The sequence below is a fragment of the Anguilla anguilla genome, chromosome 12, assembly GCF_013347855.1.
Source record: "Anguilla anguilla isolate fAngAng1 chromosome 12, fAngAng1.pri, whole genome shotgun sequence".
Classification (NCBI taxonomy): Eukaryota; Metazoa; Chordata; class Actinopteri; order Anguilliformes; family Anguillidae; genus Anguilla; species Anguilla anguilla.
This window is the reverse complement of record NC_049212.1, coordinates 15,182,096-15,203,809: the sequence shown is the minus strand read 5'-3', so window position 1 is coordinate 15,203,809 and position 21,714 is coordinate 15,182,096. Positions and strand designations below refer to the sequence as shown.

Genomic DNA, 21,714 nt, shown 5'->3' with positions numbered 1-21,714 from the left:
TACTCATAATACCTCCACTGGAATTTAACCCGCAATTAGTCCATCAAAATAATTATTTATAACCAAGTGTAGCAATGTCGTTCAGTATCGTGTAAATCCAAGAGAGGCTGCTCCAGTGTTTATGTATGAAGGTCATACATTTATTGTCATGTCCATTTTATTTATTTTGTTATAACATGATTACTTAAAAAAAGAAATTCTAATTCTAAATCACAAAACATTAAATGTTTTTTTCAATTGTGAATGTAATTTAATTACCAAATTCTATTCTAATATATTCTGACACAATAATGAAGAATAGAACTCTTTCTATTCTATTCTTTAATTCTTTATATGAAATTTATATGACACATTTATATGAAATTAATTCATATAAATGTGTCATATAAATTTCATATAATGTTTTTATCAAGAAAATTCCATCATATATTCTATTAATCACCACACAGAAGCATTTTAGTGCAGACACAAATAACTTTATTTTGATAAAAGAGATGACTACATAAAGCAGAGATCTGAAGTTACATAGAAATATTTCGGATAGAAAAGTGATTTATGATTGTACTTGTCCTACAATATTCCCTGCGATAAAAACAGCAAAATACATTTAGCTCAAATATTTGAGCATCTCAAGCATACAGCACGAAATGACAATACAATAGATTGCATATCAGCTATTTAAATCCAATGATTGTACATCGCCAATATGTGTCGAAGCATATTTCCAATTATGCAGTGTCCTGTCTTGTGTCCGAAGTATCGACTCTCGTCGGAATTAAATTATGAATGCATGCCAGGCAGGCTAAATCCCTGCAGCATTTGCACAAAAGCAAACATCATTCCACAAAACTGAAAAAGGAATAACTGCTAGGGTAGGACATGTTTGTTATTTGGCTGCAGTTAAACAAATGTATGCATTTGTTTTTTTATTTTTTTATATGGAATGATATGTATTTTCCAGTCTAAAATGAGAAGTGACTTAGATGGCATACTTTTCAATTTTATTCCCTACTATGGACCAAATTGATCAACAAATTATTATTATTATTTTTTTAAGTTGATGGAACAATCGATGGCATTGATCAGACACTGCATATTTGAAATGAGCAAGCTGCCAGAACATCACAAGCTATCAAACACACTCTAGTGAATAATATTAAAAAATAAACAAACAAAAAAAAAACAGCTCTAGAACACATTTAAAAAAATCCCTCCTTGCTCTCAATTTAAAAAGTTTTTTTTTTGAAATCGCATTAGCTGTGAAAATTATGAAGGAGTGATTGTTTATTCGCAGATATAGCAGGTGGGTGAAAGTGAAGAGCAGAGTGAGAAAAGATCCAAAATGGGCAGGATGTCTGTGAGCACTGCCTACGGATGGCCCGGGGTAGCTGGGGCGCGTCAGCGTGCGGAAGCTAACGGCATCGTCGTAGCGTCGCTTAGAAAACATTCCACTAAAATCGCAAAGAAAGCCATGCAGCGAACGGAAATGAACATCGTCTAACCTTCATCATCGCATTTACAACCCCACATGCTCGGAGGGTTTCAAACATGCACCGGGCATTCGAGCCGCGAACGGGAGTAGGGGGGAAGAACTAACTTCAAACCCACTTTCGGGGGGGGGGGTGGGTGGGGGGGGACGATGACCGATAATCCTGTTGCACGCGTCTCATCCTCGGATAAAGGCGCGGGCGAAGGAACAAAAGCTTCGCGGAATGCCCCGTTCTAGAACAGCAGCTGCGTTTCTTTAAGTGTTTTTTAAACAGCGCCCGGACTGGGACGCGGCGGGTCTCGGGTTCATTCAGTCAGTGCAGCCTTCGGACAGGGGGGGATAAAGGAAAACAAGCTCACGCAACTCAAGCGACACGAGGCGTAGCCTCGCGAGCCGGCGCGGGGCCGCGCCCTGGAAAACGAGGGGCGGCCCCTCTCGCACGGCGCTGGAAGAAAGTCTGCATCCAAGCGATTATCACCGCAGCAGAAGACGGTGTACAAAAGACGGTTTTATTGTTCTAAAAGATATTTTCACAGTGCTAGCGGACATCGTCGTCAGTACATTGTATGCAGTACGTTATATGAAAGTAGCTGATTTTGTTTTTCAAACATAGCAATTAATCAAACATTTGAAAAAAAGAAACAACCTATGGCATGCCATCACCTTCCAATCACATTCCAACAACTCTTTCTCTTTGTCATTCTATTGGCCACAGTGCTGGGGGTTGGGGCCGTGGGCATTAGGCAGAGGCGTCTTGTTTATGCCGCTGGCTGCGAGCCTTATACACCTCAATGAGAAGATCTTTGACATACTGAATCTCCCGTTCCACCGATTCCGCCTTGTCCCGAAGCTCTCGGTTACGCCCCTCCAGCCCATGAAGCTCCTCCTCCAGGGAGTCGAGCTCCGCCCTCTTGCGCTGTCGATACCTGCAGAGCGGAGACCATGCAGCAGCACAGTTAATAAGCTAGGACTGAAAGATGAGACCTGTTCTTTCCCTTACTGAACATACAGAATGGGCTCATAGGCATTTATCCATACAGGTTTAGAGCTGCCATGTTATTCCTGAGAAATATTACTGCAACTAACTCTTCTTGTTAAGTCTTGTTCGTTTGCTCTGAAGACAGCTGTATACATCCCTGATTTCATCATCACATTTAGTATGTTTTAAAATTATGAAATCAACATTTCGTAAAGAAATGCAAGTGTGATTATTCATTTAAAAGGGGCATCTAGGAATCCTGACTACCGAAATGAGCAAAACTACAAGTGTTTAAAATCGGCCAACAAGACAGCTACCATGCAGCCGAAGACGTCGTCCAATTATCGGCTTTGGAGACGAGAACCTCTTTCCGCGGCTCTGAATCCAACTACATCCTCTGCGGTCGTGGCTCTGGCCTGGTCCTACGGTCTGGTTCATCCGCACGCTCGGGGCTTCCTCACCTGTGAGCCGCAGTCTTGTTCTGGTCCCTCTTCTTCTGCTTCCGCTCGCCGCCGCCGTGCTCCACGGGGCTCCCGTCCAGCTCCACCTTCAGCTTGACGCCGCAGGGCTCGTCCTTCAGGCCCGGGAGGGGTCTGAGGCCGGCCGCGCCCAGCTGCAGGCCCTCCCCGTCCCCCCGGGATAGGCACTCGCCGCCCTGCTCGCCCAGGAAGTCGGAGAAGGCATAGTCGCCGTGCTGGCAGGCGGACTCCAGGGACCCCGCCCGCATGTGCTCTTCGACCCCACCCAGGAAGCCGTGGTAGGGCTCGACGGCGGCGGGGGGCGGGAGGAAGCAGCCCTCGCTGGCCATCATCTCGGGCTCGTTGGCCCTGTCTCCATGCAGAGTTTCCAGCTCCACACCGTCCTGCCTCATATCCTTCAGCCCGTACAGCATCCCGCCTTCCTTCCTGTGGGGGCTCTCCAATGGCGCCCCAACACAGTATCCCCTTCCCATCTTCTCCCCGCTACACACATCCTCCGCAAAACAGTAATTCTCTTCCTCTTTCAACAATATGGCGCAGTCCCTAATCTTGACCGCGCTACCTAGACAGTACCCCTTCCCTACAGCCTTCTCATCCTCCACACAGCAGTAGCTACCTGCTGGCTCTGTGCTACCTGAGTTATTGCCTTTGGAACTCCAGATATTCTCCAACCCCTCTCCGACCTTCAGCCCATCACAAACCCTCTTGCGACCATTGCCGTTAGGGCGACTGCAGTTGTAAGGAACGGGTCGAGGTGTTTTGGGTCGGCCAATGGGGCCACCGCAGAAGCTCAGCAGGTCGAGTTCCCCAGTTGCCAGGGTAACAAGAAGTGGGCTAGATTCTGATTGGCTAGAGCTGTAAGACGCGTATGGCAGCTGGTAGTAAGACTGTGGCCCCATTGCTGGGGGAACTTTGTCACATTTTTCCAATTTTTCCGCTCTCTTTGGGGTAGATTCGGACAGGAAGTAATCCTCCAGTTGAGCAAGCTCCTCCTGCAGTAGAGATGTCATGACCTCCAAGTCAGAGGGGACCTGCACATCATGTTGAGGGGGTGAGGGGGGAAGGGACGAGCTGGGAGAGGAGTGAGAAGTAGGAAGGTAAGAGGAAAAATCGACTTTTTCCGTCATCCAGTCAGCAAGACCATCACCTGAAAAAAAAAAAAATTAAAATTTTAAAAAGTAAAAAAAAAAAAAAAATTATTTTTAAACAAACTTTCATTAAAATTAACAATTGGCATTGAATGGATCTAACCAATACACAAAATAAGACAAGGGTGTGTCCTAGCTATGGCCCTAAACGCATGGAATCGATGCTACGTCCACTCGTATTTCAAACTTAGCTATCGAACTTAAAAAAAAATAAATAAATAAAATTTTCAATAGAGGCATTCAAGCAATAGGCTATAAATAGTCGGTGCATTACCACACAACCTCGATACGTTGCACGCGTTTCCAAAATATTTGATTAGTTTTACTCACTGTACGAGGAGAAGGCGCCTGCTGCACTGCGGTTCCCACCTGGAATGGGGAAAAATAAAAAAGCGTCTCGTGGCAACTTACCAATTAAGTGCTGGCTCTCGGCTGACTCCTCCCCCCTCCGTCCCTGTGATTGGTTGGGGTTAGCCAGTCGGGGAGAGAGAGCGAGGGGGTCTACCGGGCAAACGAGAGGAGTTTTCCAGAGAGGAGCCGACGCCGCCATCATTTCTTCGGTTTCGATTCAACACGTCAAACGTACGCAACGCGTGAGAGTTTGAGAGATGAGCCACAGAGGACAGAGCTGGGGGAGCATTGTGAGACCTAGGAGAGACAGACAACCACGATTCAACCACAGTCACCAAGGTGTCAAATGGATAACTTTTAAAAAAACCCAACATCCTTGCTATGACACCCCCCTTCACAAACACAAACCTACCCTCCACCGCCACTTGTCACAGAGTTAACTCAACAGTCAAGGGTTAACTCAACAAAACACCCAATCACCGTAATGCCAGCTTCTGGTTGTAAAGATGACCAGACAACAAGACTTTACTTCCTCAAAAAGTACATATTTCTAAAATTTTATTCACTCAATGAATTTCCTGTTTAATTAAAGCAGGACCACAGTTTAAATTCCATATACATTAAATTCAAGAGTGTGTGAATCCCAGTGTGAAGCCTTTTGATTCTTTGCTGGTTATACCTAAAGCACAAGGCACCCCCAGATGCCCCACTGTCAACCCTTCAATGTGTTTTCACTCTTAAGTCACCTCAGCAACAGCTACATGAACCAAATACAAGCTGACACTAACCAAGACACAACTGTTACAAATACGCAGAGAACATACCACCCACTTCTGTAATAACCTGTTCTTCTTGTGGAAATTTTTATATTAGTTTGAGCCAGAAAAAATGAGCAGACATGACAACATGTAGTCATATATTATATTATACATATTCCCAAGTAAGTATGTAAGAATATATATATATATACACACACACACACACACAGGCACACACGCACAGGCAATATATATACACACACTTGGGAAACGGTTTGTCTACTGGGCAGAAAGTGAATTACACTCTCAGAATGGAAACTTTCTCTTTGACCTTGTCGCCCACGCAGACATATTCGAGCGAGCACATGCGTATTCATTTAGCTGTATTACACAAGAAAGAGGTATACATATTCTGTATTCCTCAAAATCTCTTGTCATATTCTCATTTGTCATAAAGTTTTTAAAACAGAAAGCAGCACTACGATATGTGTAATCTGAACGCTTTATTATGTTTTTTTAGCACAAGTAACACTAAAATATAGTAAACATTACTTAGTCAACGGGTAACGTTACATTTAAAAAGTAGCCCCATGTGAAGACGGAACGTCATTAGTTACAAGTTGTTACTACTGCAGCAACAGTAAAATACGTTAAGTACTTAAATGACGTAACGTCCTCAGAAGTCTTCACGTGTTTCGAACTGACAGTGCCTGTCAATTCCCTATTCAGCTAACTTACACTACTCTTCGTGCGACGGATATAATCATAAGACTAATAAGACTAACGACTCAACTAAAGGTCAACACATAAAGCTAAATAATACAAAGCCATCTAGCCAACCATGTTTTCTGACCATGAACGTTTAACGTATGCCAACGTTAGCTAGCAATCAAACTTGTCATGCCTCGTCTTCCCTACATGAGCCAGCGATAATAAAATGTAAGCAAGCACGCATTCATATTTCAAACCCAGCATTAGTTTTACTTCTTAAAAGTATGTGTATTTGGTGACATTCAATAGCTTTTCAATAGTATTTTTAAATGGGAAATCTCAAAAAAAAAAAAGTTAGTTTGCTAGCTTACTTGCTGCTCGATAAAATTCACGGAGTAACCAGGCTTCCTACGTATTACGACAAAAATACCTCGCTAGCAAGTAGTGGCATCGCAGTATACCCTATGAATTATAAACGTTAACCTGACAGCTAACACCACAAGTGACAACACCAACTAATTTGCAAAAAAAGCTACCTAGCTAACTACCAACAAAGTTTTTTCAAACTTTCTCCCAACAAACCATGAATAGGAATAGCTTGGGCATCTGTCAAGCTAACTAGGAAGCTACCTCGTTTGATAGCTTGTCTGCCAGAAGCGCTTCTTAAACTGTCATCAATTTCTATCCAACATTTCAGCTTGTATGACATTAGCTAACAACAATAACCTATTTCTAGTTAACATCATCGCATTTGTAAGTAAAATGCTTTCTGATTTGCTATGGCTAGCTGCATGGCTAACGTTAACTGGCTAACCAAAGTTTCAAGCGCAAGCAACTCGTTTACAAGGAATAACAAAGTAAGCGAACTTACTCCATTCTTGCTGAATTTCTTGTTGGTTTGGAGTGCGTTGCAGCAGCAAAGCACAGAGATAGTTAGGTCGACGAATCTATCAGTTTAAAAAGCCATAGTTCCCTCAGTATGTGCGGGAAAGGACGCAGTTCTGCTGTTGCTTTGTTGTGGTAAAGTTCATTTAATGAAAGTAGGTCTTCACCCACACCCAGCAACCAACCGCGTCACGGGGCAAACGCACGGCTGAGATCCCTCCGCAGACCACTGAACGGACCCCCCACCCCCTCCCCCTCTAAAGTCCCACAAGTTTCTGCATTTTTATGGGACGGGTATATCGATTAAACATGTCCTACGAATAGCTATAAGTATTAAACTTTCAGCGAAAATAAGAATCGGAGGATAAAAACTGAGAAAATAACAAGTTGTTAATTTAAGTTTCATGAAAGTTGTCAGTTGTCAACTTTATGCGAGACTGTCGGCGTGCACATACCACACATGCGTTTATAATGATGGGATTTAAATGTTTCTTAAAACTAAACAACTAAACCGGTGTGCTCTTTTATCATTAAATAAGGACTATTTGACACTCATAATGAGGAAGGACACAATATTATACTCAAGAGGTGAATAAGTCATATTGCAGCCCTGTTGCATCAGCTCTACAGACCGCAGAGAAGACTCGTTGGATGTCGTCAGTCTGTCGCTGCTTCATTGGCTCGGTAAGAAACGTTTGATTGGCTGATAGTAGACAGCCACCATCTCCCATGTTTACCTTCTTGACCACGTGTTTCGTGTAAATATCCCGAGTGAGAAGACGTGTAGTTCATGTAAAAAAGTCTGCTGTATAACTATTATGATGTTACTGAATTAGCCGAATTAGAGTGAATGGATACAGTACAAGTGGCATCACGTATTTTGTTTAAATAAATTATATGACAATGACCGTAAGATCACAACTTCCATTTGGGTCTCTTGCCTGTACGCGACTAACGTAACATTAGGTTAGAGCGCTATTCAGCATCACGCAACCCGTGCATGGAGCCCGCTAAGTTTTGAATAGAGGTGATTCACTATGTCAGAGTTGCCAATCTGCTTCGCATTGCCACAGCAACGCCTCGGGATGACTGTAGTTGCTATGCGAAGAGTCCTGTAGTTTTTTTTTCTCCTAGCGAAACCAAAAGCTGATTGAAGCAGCTACGTCTTCCTGTTGCTATAGCAATAGCGAACACTGCCCCCAATTTTAGAAGTGTTTTCTGGTTGCTGTTGCCATGGATTCTGCAAAGCATCTCTGTACCCCGTGTTTACAATGTTCTTTATCTTCACTGAGCGCGCTTCACAGGTTACGTGCACGACTTATTCTTTTTTACACATTGTTAAAGATTTTAGAGAGTTGTTTCAAAATCATTGCACGTGCAATCTCAACTGTCTCATATTTTTTATTTTTCTACAGGTTTTCCTACAGAACGGCCCTTCATTATTGTCCTGATGGTATTTATTATTTGTCATTTTGTATATACACACACTTTTAAATGGAAGTAATATATAATAATAATAGTAGTACTAGTAGTAGTAGTAGTAGTAGTAGTAATAATAATAATAATAATAATAATAATAATAATAATAATAATTATTATTATTATTATTATAATAAATTGACTGTTTCATCTTATATAACCTTTCACAGCCAGTAGTGCACTGTAAACACAATGCTCTTTTAAGATGTAAAAATCTAGAAATTTTAGCACCATAACAGAAACCATACCACCCATATACCAAGTTTCTCTGTCATTAAGGAATATGTTTTTCTAAAGAAAAAAAAAACTGTTATGCACTACAGTGTGTTGCTCTAGAAGTTACTTTTTTCTGGGAATAAAAGAAGGGTTTCTTCCTTGAGGATGCGGCATTTTGTCTGAGAAAGTTCGCCGGAGTCGCAAAGATTGTGGTCCTGATGCAATCTTCATGACTGTGGCAGTAATGGAGATGGAGAGCTTGCTGATGCTCTGTGAGTCTCCAAGGAAGACTCTGACACCTCACTGCTTTAATTGGTCCAAGGAGGCTTGTTTGTGCAGATTGAGAGCAGCGCTGCAAGAGAAACACATGGTACCTCACTTGGGTCTTTATAGTTGTTAGCACATCTTAAGCCTGTTTTTTGTGTTGATGTCTGAAAATAGGGACAGCATGGTTCGTAAAAAGTGTACAATTATCAAAACTGTAAGCGCTAAGGGAGAACAGTCTGACCAAATGCCACTCTGCCAAACTCCAAACCTTTCATATTTGTAAGTGAGCATGTCATGTCATTCGTATATGAAATTTGTGATCCTAAGTGTAATTTAAATTATTTAAATTCATCTGCAATGTACAACTGTATTATACAATGGCAGAAAACTGGAAAACTGATTTCCATGTCAAAAAATAACAATTATTTGTTTTCACACAAATGGGTAGCATCAATAAAAAATAAGTTTTCCTTGGGTTACCAGGCTCTTTGTGATTTCAGAGCTCACCAGTGCTCTCTTCCTTCTTAATGGTGTTCCAAACAATTGGTTTTGGTTAGCCAAAAGGTTTGGCCAATGCCTGACAGTTTTTTCCCCTCTTATTTCTCAGCCTCATAATTGTTTCCTTGACTTTCATTGGCAGTACTTTGGTCCTTGTGTTGACAAATGGCAATAAAAGTCTCTAAAGGCAATCAAAAGCCTAGAATCAAAACTAGATACTTAAAGCTATAACTGAAACTTATACCTGGACTAAGGAAACAATTGAACACACCTGACTTATCAGAAACACCTGTGACAGAATTTATCCCAAACATTATGATGCCCTGAAATGGGGGGACTATTTATAGTGCTGTAATTTCTACATGGTGAAACCAAAATTTATTTAAAAAAAAAAAAACTTAAATGAAAGCTGAGAATGTGCACTTTAATCACATGTGTTTTTTAAATTACAAATCCAAAATTGTGGACTACAGAGCAAATCAAGAAAAAATATGTTTGTGTCCCAAACATTACAGAGCTTTCTGTACGTGTGTGTGTGTTTCTGTATGTACATAGTCTTACAATAATGAATGTACTTGTAATGTTTAGCATTCATGTTAATGCTTATACTGTACATGTTATATGTTGCTCGATACTGAGCCAACAAAACTTTTTTTTTCAAAGCACCTTCTTAGTGTTGCCCCACTCCTTAACGTTGCTGAAGAAGGTAAAGTCAGTCACCCCAAAACTGGTAAGACCAGTCACCTAAGGGACAATCATCCAATCACACAACTTGCTGTAAGATACTGTTGACTGTCATTTCAAATGAAAGCCTTCATCATGGGATAATCAGTTACATCTTATTATGGCCTCCAGGGGACTGTGCTATCTTCTATAATTAAGTAATTTACCAATGGAAGCCCTTTCTAACTGTACATCTTTAACTGTATGAACTCACTGCCTGCCAAGCTGAATTTGACAAATTAATAAATTAATAAAATGCTTATCCTGGCAGTTCCATACATGCTTATATTCAAGGCCAGAGCTGCTGTAACATGCTTATATCACCAAATGCATTATTTCAGTGGTATTAGGTTAATGTAAGTAATTAACATGTATGTTTCATGTAGAATATGTTCTCCTTATAATGGAGTTGCCATTTTTGTCTGTTTGGAATGTTTAATTGCTTGTACTGTACATTGTACATATTAGTTCATTTTTTAACATTATTATTTTCGTTAACTTGCACATGTGTATGTGTGTGAGAGAAAAATGTGTGTGTGTGTGTGATTTTGAGATATTGTGTGTGTGTGTGTGTGTGTGATTTTGAGATATTGTGTGTGTGTGTAAGTATAAGAAATGTGTTAGAGTTTGAAAGTGGGAGTTTGTGTGTGAGAGTTTGTGCACATCTGTACAGAAAGAGAATGAGTGCGTGCGTGTGTGTGTGTGTGTATGTGTGTGAATGGGGAAATCACATTTGGGAAAATCTAAATAATTTTCTGGCAAGGGTATTCTGGTGTCAGCCAGCCAGTGTTTATTAAATGTCCCAAAAAAGAAAAAAGAAAAAAAAACAATAAGAAATTTCTTCCTCTGCATTCATGCACTCGAGGACATACTGATCTTCCTGCAGTTTAATCAAGGTTACTACAGCAGTCTGTAGCTCAGACAAGGGGCCTCATTCACTAAACCTTTCTTAAATTATTCTTACTTTTGTTCTTAAAAATGTTCCTATGAAAAAGCAATATGAGATTCATGACACATGTGCAGACCATTGTTCTTGTGAATATCCCAGGTATATGAGATTGTGAATGCTGTTTGTAAATTTTACGCGCAATCTTGTTCATGTGATTTGCATAAGGATACAGGGATACAGCCATAAACAAATACAGATATGAAAAAAATGATGAATGCCGAAATGTTCTTGGAAACGTTCTTACATGCAGTTTACGATCAAATGTGATCATTCACATGTTTTGTGAATGAGGCTCAACGCGTATCTTCTGCTAGACTTAATACTTTAGAGGGGACTCCTGACCGTAACTCACAACCAGAATGTAGTATGGAGGTCTTACTTTGTGTTTTAGTGTGTAATAAGTCTGTCCATACATTTCTTATCTCATTGAGTGAGGACATATTTTGTGTTTGCTTGTGTGTGTTTGTGTGCGTGTGTGTGTGTTTGCCTTAGAAACCTCAATTCCACTGTTTTTCCTACTAAAGTACTGAGCTTCTACAGTAAAGATGTTACCATACAGTGATCACCATTTCCCAAGTTACAAATCAGCTATTGTGATTTTATGAATAATTGTTGAACGTTTTTTTCTGACCATATTTTTCAAAACAATCCCCAAATATGAGGAAGCATGTACATGTACAGTACATGGTGAGTAACATTACTTAATGAATGCTTTTACTGCAGTTATATTTTGTTACATCCTTGGTGACTATTACATTACATTACATTTATTTAGCAGACACTTTTATTCAAAGCGACGTACAAAAGTGCAATCAAGACTATCAAACGAGCAATTTTGTTCTTCGTGTTAATCAGCATTTTCAGTCATTATAACTGTAATTTATTTTGAAAAAAAGTGTAAATAAAAGGGAAAAACATTTCAATGTACGACTGAATGTGTGTGTGTGTGTGTGAGAGAGAGAGAGAGAGAGAGAGAGAATGGAAGACAGACAAACAAACAGACAGACAGACAGACAGATGTGTATATATATATATATATATATATATATATATATAGAGAGAGAGAGAGAGAGAGAGAGAGAGACTTGTTCCAGTGAGGCTGTTGGGCTGGTGCAGTTTTATAATAAAAAGGAGAATCTAGGTGGCAGCTGAAACTAATTATTAGGCTCCATACGTTTTATCATTCTATTCTTGGCAGAGGTTTACAGAATCAAGTGTAATGCCAAATACAGGAGGTTTTGCTTTTGTGAATTGTCAACTTACCGCATAAGCAGAAACAGAGAGACCGTACTGAATGTATGGTACATTAGTAACAGTTTCATCACCATTTCATCACCAGCTTCCTCAGAATCCCATTCTCATTAACTTTTTACATGTGTCCAAGGAAAGACTGAAAATTAAATAAAGGGAGAACATTGCTAAAATTCATATAAACAAAAATGTTATGACTGGAAATAACTCATTTTAGGTTGTGTCTGAAAACGTTTTTTTTTCTTAAAATTGTTGACATTTTAGTAGTTTTCCGCAATAGATATGCCACAAATAAATGCAGAATTTGAATTATTTCATGTAATTCATCACATATAGTTATAAAATTACAATGATTCTACCATCTTTGCAGGTAAGAAAAAATGTTTCACAACAGAGCAAAAGCTCCATAAAATACCACACTACAGTAAGTGTGCCCTTGAAGTAAGATGACAGTTGAAAAATTCCATAAATGAACTCCCTTGTGAAAGCCTTTATTTTTAAGATGCATTTGTGGTGACTGGTGATATGGTGTGTGTGTGTGTGTGTGTGTGTGTGTGTGTGTGTGTGTGTGTAAGAGGGGGTGGGGGCGTCTAAGCGCGCTCAACCACAGTATACACACAGGGAGCTGAGTGGTGCAAGACATGGGTAACCGGAGCAGCCAGACTGACTGTGGAGAGCTGCAGGATCGCATGTGTTGTGCGGTAAGTCTGAGCCCCGGCAGTGGTGCATTAGAGTCTCACCTGGCACACAGGAGGAGAACAGTGTAGTGAAGCAGGTATCTTCACATGGAGTAGATCATGTATGGTAGTATTTACTGACACTGCATTTAAAACACTGCAGCATGGTGGAAGTTTATCTGCAAGACTGTTCACAGTAGATTTCTCAATTTGTTTGTGGTTCATGACAAGCCCATTACATATAAACATTTTAGGTATTGCTACACGTCAGTGCAATTCAACCAAATAGAGGGGGAAAAATAATTTAGTCTTTTTTTCGCTTTTTTTTTTGCTGTCCAATAACACCATTCAGAATTTACTGCTGGCCTGAACAAAATGTCACTTAGTTTGTTGCTTGATAAAAGTATATTTCCCCATTGTAAATATGTAGAATGATGCAGAGAACAGACAGGCAAATGGAATAATTCAACTCCTTAGAAAACGTAAACTGTAATTATCTCATTTGAAATGTTTCTTATGACCCCTAACCAGATAATCAGCAGAGAAAAGATGTCATGTGAATTCATTATATGCACTAAAATCATCAATGAGCAATAAAACTAGAAGACAGCAAAAAAAAAAAAAAAAACACCTATATTTACCACTTTTAACATGCGGTACTACATTTGTTTAGTTGAGGACATAAAACATAAAACATAAAACCTTCATTGAGCAGCTGAACTAAGCACGGCATCGTTTTCATTTCGACAGGCGAATTCTCTCTCTAGATAATTGCCAAAATATTGAAATAAATAACCCCTGCCCACATGGTCTTTAATAATATCTAGAATTAAATGTAAATTAATTTCCTCTGGTGTTTGTTGTTATTATCATTATTATTATTCACAGTAGTAGTAGTAGTAAGTAATGGCCTTTGTCTTTAGATGTTTATTTTCATGTATGGTCAATTAACAAATATATTTGTCATATAAACCCATGTAACATGAATATTATTTGCATATAATTAAAAAAAGAAACATATTTACGGTTTTAATTTTCTTGGTTTCTTTTTTATGTGCACTTGGGGTTGTACACCAGGAGGCCTTCATAATATCATGTGCCCAGAGCACCATGTTTTCAGAAGGGAAGCTGTCACCTGGAGCAAGATAACTTTACAAAGGACAAGTTGTTCTTAAGGCAGTTCTTTCTGCATTTTCATTTGCTCTAACAGATTATTTTCCCAGGGAAAGAGACATCTCTTGTAAAGCAAAATGTTTGTTAAGGAGCTAGAAACCCACCACTGAGATCAAATCTCCTTCAGCAGAACACACACCAGAGACTTTACATCTCTTCGGGGATTCATTAACTTTATTCAGTGCACTACATCTAATGTTCTTTCCTGTGACATATTAGTCTGTTAGTTTTACATTAAAACAACATTTAATGACTGGGATTGAACCGGAAAGGATTAAGTTATCGTTGCCGCCATCATCGAGAATCTGCTCCCAATTCCAAATGGAGTTAATTATCTGTCCTCCGCACACCTCCTCAGAGGAGACATGGATGATCAGACCAGTGGCATGTCGAGCGTGAATAAAAGCTACAAAGGCTTCGATGAACCCTTTACAATTACATGCGTAAACATATATTTGCTCTTGGAATGTGCAGAACTCTACACAGATACAAGTGGCAATCTCAGTCAACCCATTTTTCTGCCTTCATGTCACTGTTTGTTAGGCTGGATTTCTCAAAGCGTAATGGCATACATCTTAGGTGCTTTGTTAAGTGCAAACATAAGACCATAAGGCAGTGCTCTGCATTCATAAACGTGTGCCCGTTTGCTCCGTGCGTAGTTTGATGATTCCTTATATACCCAGACTTCCTCCACTCTCTGTCCGTAGCAGATAACAGGGCCCTGACCCAGCCGTGCTCTTTGAGGACGCAGTATTATTTGAATAAAAGTATTATTTTGTGACTTGGAGGTAGCAAGATGGAGCGTGTCCACCATGAGAACACACAATTTGTGCTCTGGGCTTTGCCTATACTGGGCCTGGTGCTATTATTTCTCAGCATTATATATTTAAATTCACTGTTTGTTTATTAATAAGAATGGTTATTTCATGTAGTTCACTATTTATTTATTTATTGACTGTATTTATCCAAGTATTTACAGCTTGTAAGTACTATATTTGTGCATTGCCCACTGTGAATAGAGTGAGAAGTTGATGGCATCTTTAAATAGTGTGTTTCTGTGAGGGCTGCCTTTTAAATTTATATTTTCTCCATTTGATTTAAAGATCAGGACACACAGAACATAGAGGACTGTGAGGAGATTGAAGCTTTACCATTGTAGAAATTAAATGAAAATGTTTTTCCTAACAACATTTCAGAAAATGTTGACATACTGAGTATTCATACACGTTTAAGCTGTCACAAGATGGCATAACAAATGATGTCAGTTTATGTCAAATGACTTTTATCAGTAAATGTTATGGCAGAAACATCTGCCATAACATTTACCAGTAAAAGTAATGACAGTTTATGTCATTTGACATAAACTGACATCATCAGTTATGCCATCTTGTGGCAGCTGTTATGTCATGCGTAGGACAGTGTTATGTCAGCCTTATACCAAAGGATTCATGTATACCAAGACTTCATATACATTACAGAAAGCAAAAATGTGAATTGAAGCAGTTGAGTTTTTTTTCAGATAAGGAGAACACAAAGATTTTAGGAAACAATTTATCATCAGTGCACTCTACATTTATTTTGTGTCATCATTGTGATGCTTCATTCTTGGTATGTGACCTGTGAAATCTCACAGTGGGAGCAGATACTGGATTTATTTATCCTTAATGTTCATGTGCAGTTGCAATCTGATCCTTGGAATTATTACTCTTTAAATGCATATCCCCTCAGTGATACGGAAAAGTGAATGAGATCACATGCGACCAGAGGCGGAGAGGCAGTCATATTGCCCAAGTTAAGGATTGTGGGGCATTTTTGCACAAGCTCTGCTCTGCATTTCGCGCACCATCAACACCTCTGTGAGTCCCTGCAATGTTTAACCAGTTGAGGTTTCCCCTTGGTCTGATGATGGAGGAGATGCTGCCCTCTCCTGGGATCCTGAGGAAGTTCACCGTGAAAGCATCTTGCGGTCGCAGGCTGTAGCAGATCAGCAGACTGCTAACGCTAGGTGGCACAGGCTGACTGCGTGCAGGAGAATCCAGCCACTGCACCGTTGCTCTCACAGGGATCCTTTCCAACAAGGAATGTGAACTTAGAAACAATTTCAAAATAGAACGAACCTAAAAACACTTCCAAACCTCATGCTGACAGTGCCTCCATTCCAGGAAAATAAATAACTCCATCTGGAGGTCAAAATTAGTTTAGGAAGATTTATAAAACACACATATTTTATAAAACACACATATTTTTGGGGATTCGCCCGACCTTTTTTCTCAGTTCAATCCTTATTGGTCTTCTTACCTATTAATATTGAGGAATGCTAACTTTGGAATAAGTGGGCCTGCACATCCACAAACTGATACAGGGTGTTGCAGTGATAAGACAGGAGTACTAATATTCTATGTCTATGAAATATAGAGAAAGGGTAAAGATTTTAATTTGAAAAAAATAATGAAAAGTATTTTCAGCAGGCTTATAGAGTGATAAGACACATTTTGTCTGTCCCACTTACTCAAATGACATATTCTGTATGTCTCTTCGTCCCTTTAGATAAAGTGTTTGCCAAATAAATTTAATATAATGTAATGTCTCATGGTTTGACACAAATTTCAATGTTTGTTTGTTTTTCTTTCTTAAAACACCCTCGATTCCTCTGACATGAATAGTCAGAAACTCCATAGACAACACACACAGTCATTATCCCTCTCATATAGCACAAACTGAAAGCCAAGGGCCATTACAGACTCTAATTTTCCATTTTCATCCTAAATTGCTGAAATATAAGTAGCCTCTCATTTGCGCTCCCACCTCCTAATCAGCTTTGCAAGGAATTTTAGTCCTGTTTAAACTCACACTCAGCTGGCAATGTTCCTCGGCTCTGGCTCTTAATGACTGTTTCATAGCTGCGGATTCCCGCTCCCCAGCCTCCCTCTTCAAACAGAATCAACAAATTCTTACTGTAGTACTCGGTATTGTAATGCATTCTGGTACATTTCAATCTGATAAGAGACAGGAGTAACGATTGTTGCATATTTGACCATTCTTCACCCCTCTCCCTACTCCCCTCTCTTATCCACCACCCTTCTCCTTAAATACCATTCATCATTCTTTTCTCTAAATCTTCATCTAAGCTTCGCAGTTTTTTCTTAATTGCTTGAAAGTAGTTTTAATAAACGCTGCTCTCTTTCCTATAATTGACACAAGACACAAAATGCTTGAACTTTTCATATCGCCAAAATGTATTCAAAAAATGTAAACTTTTTCTCAAAGCCACAAGTCCGCAGAGATCACAGTTTCTCTCACTCTGATAAGAATCCATTAGCTATTGCTGTCTGATCATCAAATCTCTGGCCCCATCTCCACAGTGTCTGGAGCTGCCACTCTGTTAGCACAAAGACTGCCTGTGTCTCCTTCTGCCCTTAGCCCCTCCACCTGTGTCTACCTGCGCCTCCCTCTACTGTGGCCTCCCTCTGCCTTTCCTTCCATGTGGCTCCCTCTGCCAATGTCTCCCTTCGCTTTCACCTTCTGGAAATGCTGTTTTGTCTTTTTGTCCTTTAATAAATACCTTGATTTTCACAGCTCCTGTGTCATGCTGGTTTCTATGGGAATATTACTTCTGTCCCGTCTCTACCTATAATGGTGAATCTCTTTTTCCTCAGAATCAGAATAAAGTCCTTATCTTGTGTTACTTAGTTTGTAAAGATGTTGTCGAAGAACACTTTGCAAGAGCAGAAACCATCCTGGTCTCTGGTGCTGTTGTCAGCAGCTGGAGTCTGTTGAACACTGAATCCTTGTGAGAAATACAGTAGGTGGATCATGCTCTTTGCCTCTATATGCACGTGGAGTGGTTAGTAAGTAGCACGGAGGGACATTCGGTTGATAATTACAGATGCAGGACAGATAGGGAGAGGCACCCTACTCTCCTTATCCTGTTCTGAACCAGAGTGAAAGCTATCTTCCGCTCTACGTCAACATGCCAGTAGCTATGGGATAAGCAGTTTCTCAACATCAAACCCTGACTCACCTGCCCAATGTGCTCAGGATTTCCAAGCCTTTGGCCTTCTCCGGGATGGATTTAATACCATGTTTTTCTTGAGGTCTAAAGCCATTTGTATTGGTCTGCAAATGCATATGCTAACATAACCTGGCTGGAAATTCCACCTTACACCAGCCTAAACTGGTCAAGCTGGTTTCAGATGTGTATTTGACATTTTTAGCTGGTCAGCCAGCTGTTCACCAGATGACTAGCCAGCTGTATAGTCAGCTAGTCCATCAGTTTTTCCACCAGATTACTCTACCAGTTTAACCAGCTTTGACCAGCTTTATTCCGCAAGAGACCAGCTTTGACCAGACACAGACCAACTGGTAGTGTCAAAAACACAGCTTAAACCATCTTAAACCTGCTTAGAATCCCAGCTGGTATTTGCAGGAATTTTCTGCAGGGTTGTTTTCAGAGTAACAAACTATTGAAAACCAGTAATATGGCTGGGATTGTTTTTATTCATTTGAGTAAATAAGAATGCTTTATTTAGGGTGAGTTAAAAGGATACTAAAGATAATACCAGGGAATGTGTTTGGTTTGATTCCCTCCACAAAGGGAATCATCTATTCACAGCCAACACCTGGATTTGAGTCCTCTCACTTGTGAGGTCTTGAACCAGTAATCCATTTGCATTTTAATAACATGGCCTATCTTTCCATTACAGTTTGTCATTGGTAATTTTAATTACAATTTGGGATTGTTATTGCTCTTGACAGTGAGGGATGCACACTCCTGTTTTTGTTTAACTTGATCTCCAAGCCATATTATGTAATGTAATTTTCTGTTCTTTTAAACCTCAGGAATGTAGGACCAGGAGGAGTGGGGGAGAGGTTTCTCGATATCCTGTGGGAAATTCCTCTCATGGTCCTCCGGGAACAAGCTCGCAATTTCCACTGTGTCACTGCCCATTATCACACCTCTTAATAAGGCCTGCAAATGCTTTATAGGCGAGCTGGAAGTGGAATCCCACAGAACACTCTCTCTGTTTACTGATATATTTAGACAGAGCAATGGATTATGTTGAGTAATGTTCTGTTGTGCTTCTTAATATTGTTTGCTTGATTTAATAAATGTAAACAATGGTAGCAGCACTGTACACCTTCATTATCATGATAGGTCACATTTTAGTTGAAGTGCGTAGTCTTATGTAGTAGGGGTGGAGGGAGATGTCACTATTTGTATTTGTATCTGTGTTTGTTCAACCAAAAAATCATTCGTATTTTTATTTGGAAAGCAGAAAGTGGGCATGGCCAAAAGAGTAAGTGGGTGAAGTTCAACCCAAAGCCGTACAAAATGCCAAAAATCCCTGATTTTTACCATTATAATCACTGGCACTGCTATTGATGAGATGTTAAAGCGTTAAAGTCATGGTTTTTCAATGACATCAATAATAATGCAGTTTAACAACAGCTAATTTGCTTTTTTCACCAGCACTCCTACCTATGAGACACTGAAGTAAATTATAAACTCAAAAAATTATTTGCTAAATAAAAAAATAATTCCTCATCTTCATTATGAACTACTGTATGCTATGAACTCCTAATGCAATAAAAATTACAGAATGTAAGGCTAACATGTTTTGTCATTTTTTTATTTGTTCATACTTTTTCGCAACTTTGTTGAAGTCCAACTTTACTTATATGTTTGATTTGCATAAGCTTGGATAAATTAAATAAAACATTGATAAGCTTCCCTGGATGAAATACTACTTCAGCTATTATGTTCTTACTCAAATTTCCCCAGATAAAGGATACAACCCAATCAGTTTGAGTTGCAAAACCTGTTATGGACCTCTTTTTAGAAGTCTCAAATAAAAAGCTGAAATAAATGTCAACGTTTATATAGATTTTTTTGTTACATAGGCTAAGGGAAAAGTATGATCACTGAAAAAATCCCAAAAGTGGTTACATTACACACAGTCATGTAGCTGCACTATTCAATTTATTCAAAGTCTCAGCTTCAGAGAAAACCTGAAAATATGTTGGTGGCGTTATCTCCGCAAAATTCCAAGCTTATCTTTTCTTTAACTACAGCGTCCACAATTATTCATCCCCACCCTAAAGGCTTTCTCAACTTCATCAGACGATTGCAGTGAATGAATTTTGTGTGATTATATGCGCAAAGTAAGTTTAGATAGCGCTTGATTGGGAAACTCGTATCAAAGGGCTGGTTATTCAGTTGCTGAATAGCATGCTGGAGTAGACGGCGACTTGTTCTCACCTGGGTAAAAGAACCTGTTTTATTGTTTGGGCTTGTGGAGAAAATGGCAAGAACTACTTGTATTTCTTGACTGAGTCGAATTTTTTTTAAATTTTAAAAATGCAGTTAGTTTAAGCCCAAATACTTAGGGAAGTCGTGAAAGGAGGGGGATATACCATTTACGGTGTTGGAGTAATTTTTATCCAAAAGTATGATAGTGTCACTCTGGCCTATCTAGTGTTAAGGGAAACTCTCGCACACTATCTCTCTGTAGGTGTGTCTGTGTCTGTCTTATTGAGAAATGTGGTGCTGAATTCTGAGCGAATCACATCAAAGAGATAGGAAAAAAGACCCGAATCCAAATAACATTGTGTTTAGACATGTTATTTGACACATTGGAAGATAAAAAAACCTACTAATTTTAAATAATGCAATACTGATTTTCTATTAAATTCCGGTATGTTACCATATAAAAATATGCAAATTCTCTTCTTTCAATTTTTTTGTTAATGTTTTTAAAAATTAAAAAAAATAACAAATTTTATTTTTGAAGTGTAATTGAATCCAATAGTTTTTTATATAAATATTACATGAACATTATACATTTTATAATTTAATTAATTCAATTCATTCATTTTGTAATTACCAGGCTATTTGTCAAATGTTATAGCATAGCCGATGCTCCTTTGTAAATTTAAATTTGTGAATGCATGCTCCTTCAGAAACTGTAGGCTACAGTGCAGTATAGAATGTTTTCAGCCAGGTTTGTCTGAAGTGTATTAAAACACCACACAGCTTGTTTGAGATAGGACAAAGGTTCTGCTCTTTGCTGTTCATTGTCTCTTTTTTATGTTTGATTGATTGATTGATGTTGGTTGGGGGCAAGTGGTTGGGTGGTGTGACTGAATGGCTCTTACATGAATTGTCTTTCAGTTTATAATATTGAACTTATTTATGCATATGCAAGGTGTTGTGGGTGGGTTTAGTGTTTTTCTCCAGTCATGAGCAAACCACTTGTGCTGGACTTTTGCAGTTCTGGGACAAAATCATCCAGTGAATTTGACTGAATCTGATGATTTAGGTCTTGGAAAAAAGAATTCCTTTTGAATTTAGTCAACTATCACTGCCTGTAACTAGTTCTATCCATCTCCTACATAATAATCTCCTTGTTCCCAGTGATTTGGATCCAAAGTCTGGATGTTCCACACTTGCACTCCTCACAGTCATAGAGGCTAGTTACTTAAGACCTAAGCCACTCGGCTCTGTCTTTCCTGACTTGTCTGCTGTGTTCAACAGTCGACCACCATATCCTGACACGTGTACAGATAGACACCAGCATATGTTCGGAGACAGCAAAAGCGATCTTTTGGCAGTAGCTATTTTGTTTTTTAATCCACAGGTGCCCTTTGCGATCATCCATCCATACAGAAAAGTGATATACAT

General features: G+C 39.3%; 1 protein-coding gene and 1 long non-coding RNA gene across 3 annotated transcripts; one reads left to right on the top strand and one right to left on the bottom strand.

Moving 5' to 3' along the window:
- Positions 1-454: 454 nt before the first annotated feature.
- On the bottom strand, positions 455-6,958 carry LOC118209749. Of its 2 annotated transcripts, none has more exons than XM_035385355.1 (4): positions 6,787-6,958; positions 4,426-4,743; positions 2,930-4,094; positions 455-2,415 (listed from the first exon to the last, which is right to left on the bottom strand). In XM_035385355.1, the coding sequence occupies exons 2-4, from the start codon at positions 4,646-4,648 to the stop codon at positions 2,229-2,231; spliced, it is 1,575 nt and encodes a 524-aa protein (XP_035241246.1). In that variant the 5' UTR covers positions 4,649-4,743; positions 6,787-6,958; the 3' UTR covers positions 455-2,228. The 2 variants fall into 2 exon arrangements, with proteins under 2 accessions (XP_035241246.1, XP_035241247.1); XM_035385356.1 differs by having other exon boundaries at positions 4,507-4,743; positions 6,787-6,956.
- Positions 6,959-7,093: 135 nt separating this feature from the next.
- Positions 7,094-9,578, top strand: LOC118209751. Its single transcript, XR_004761763.1, has 3 exons — positions 7,094-7,484; positions 8,216-8,253; positions 8,660-9,578. It is a non-coding gene; the product is annotated as an uncharacterized LOC118209751 (long non-coding RNA).
- The last annotated feature ends 12,136 nt before the right edge of the window (positions 9,579-21,714 follow it).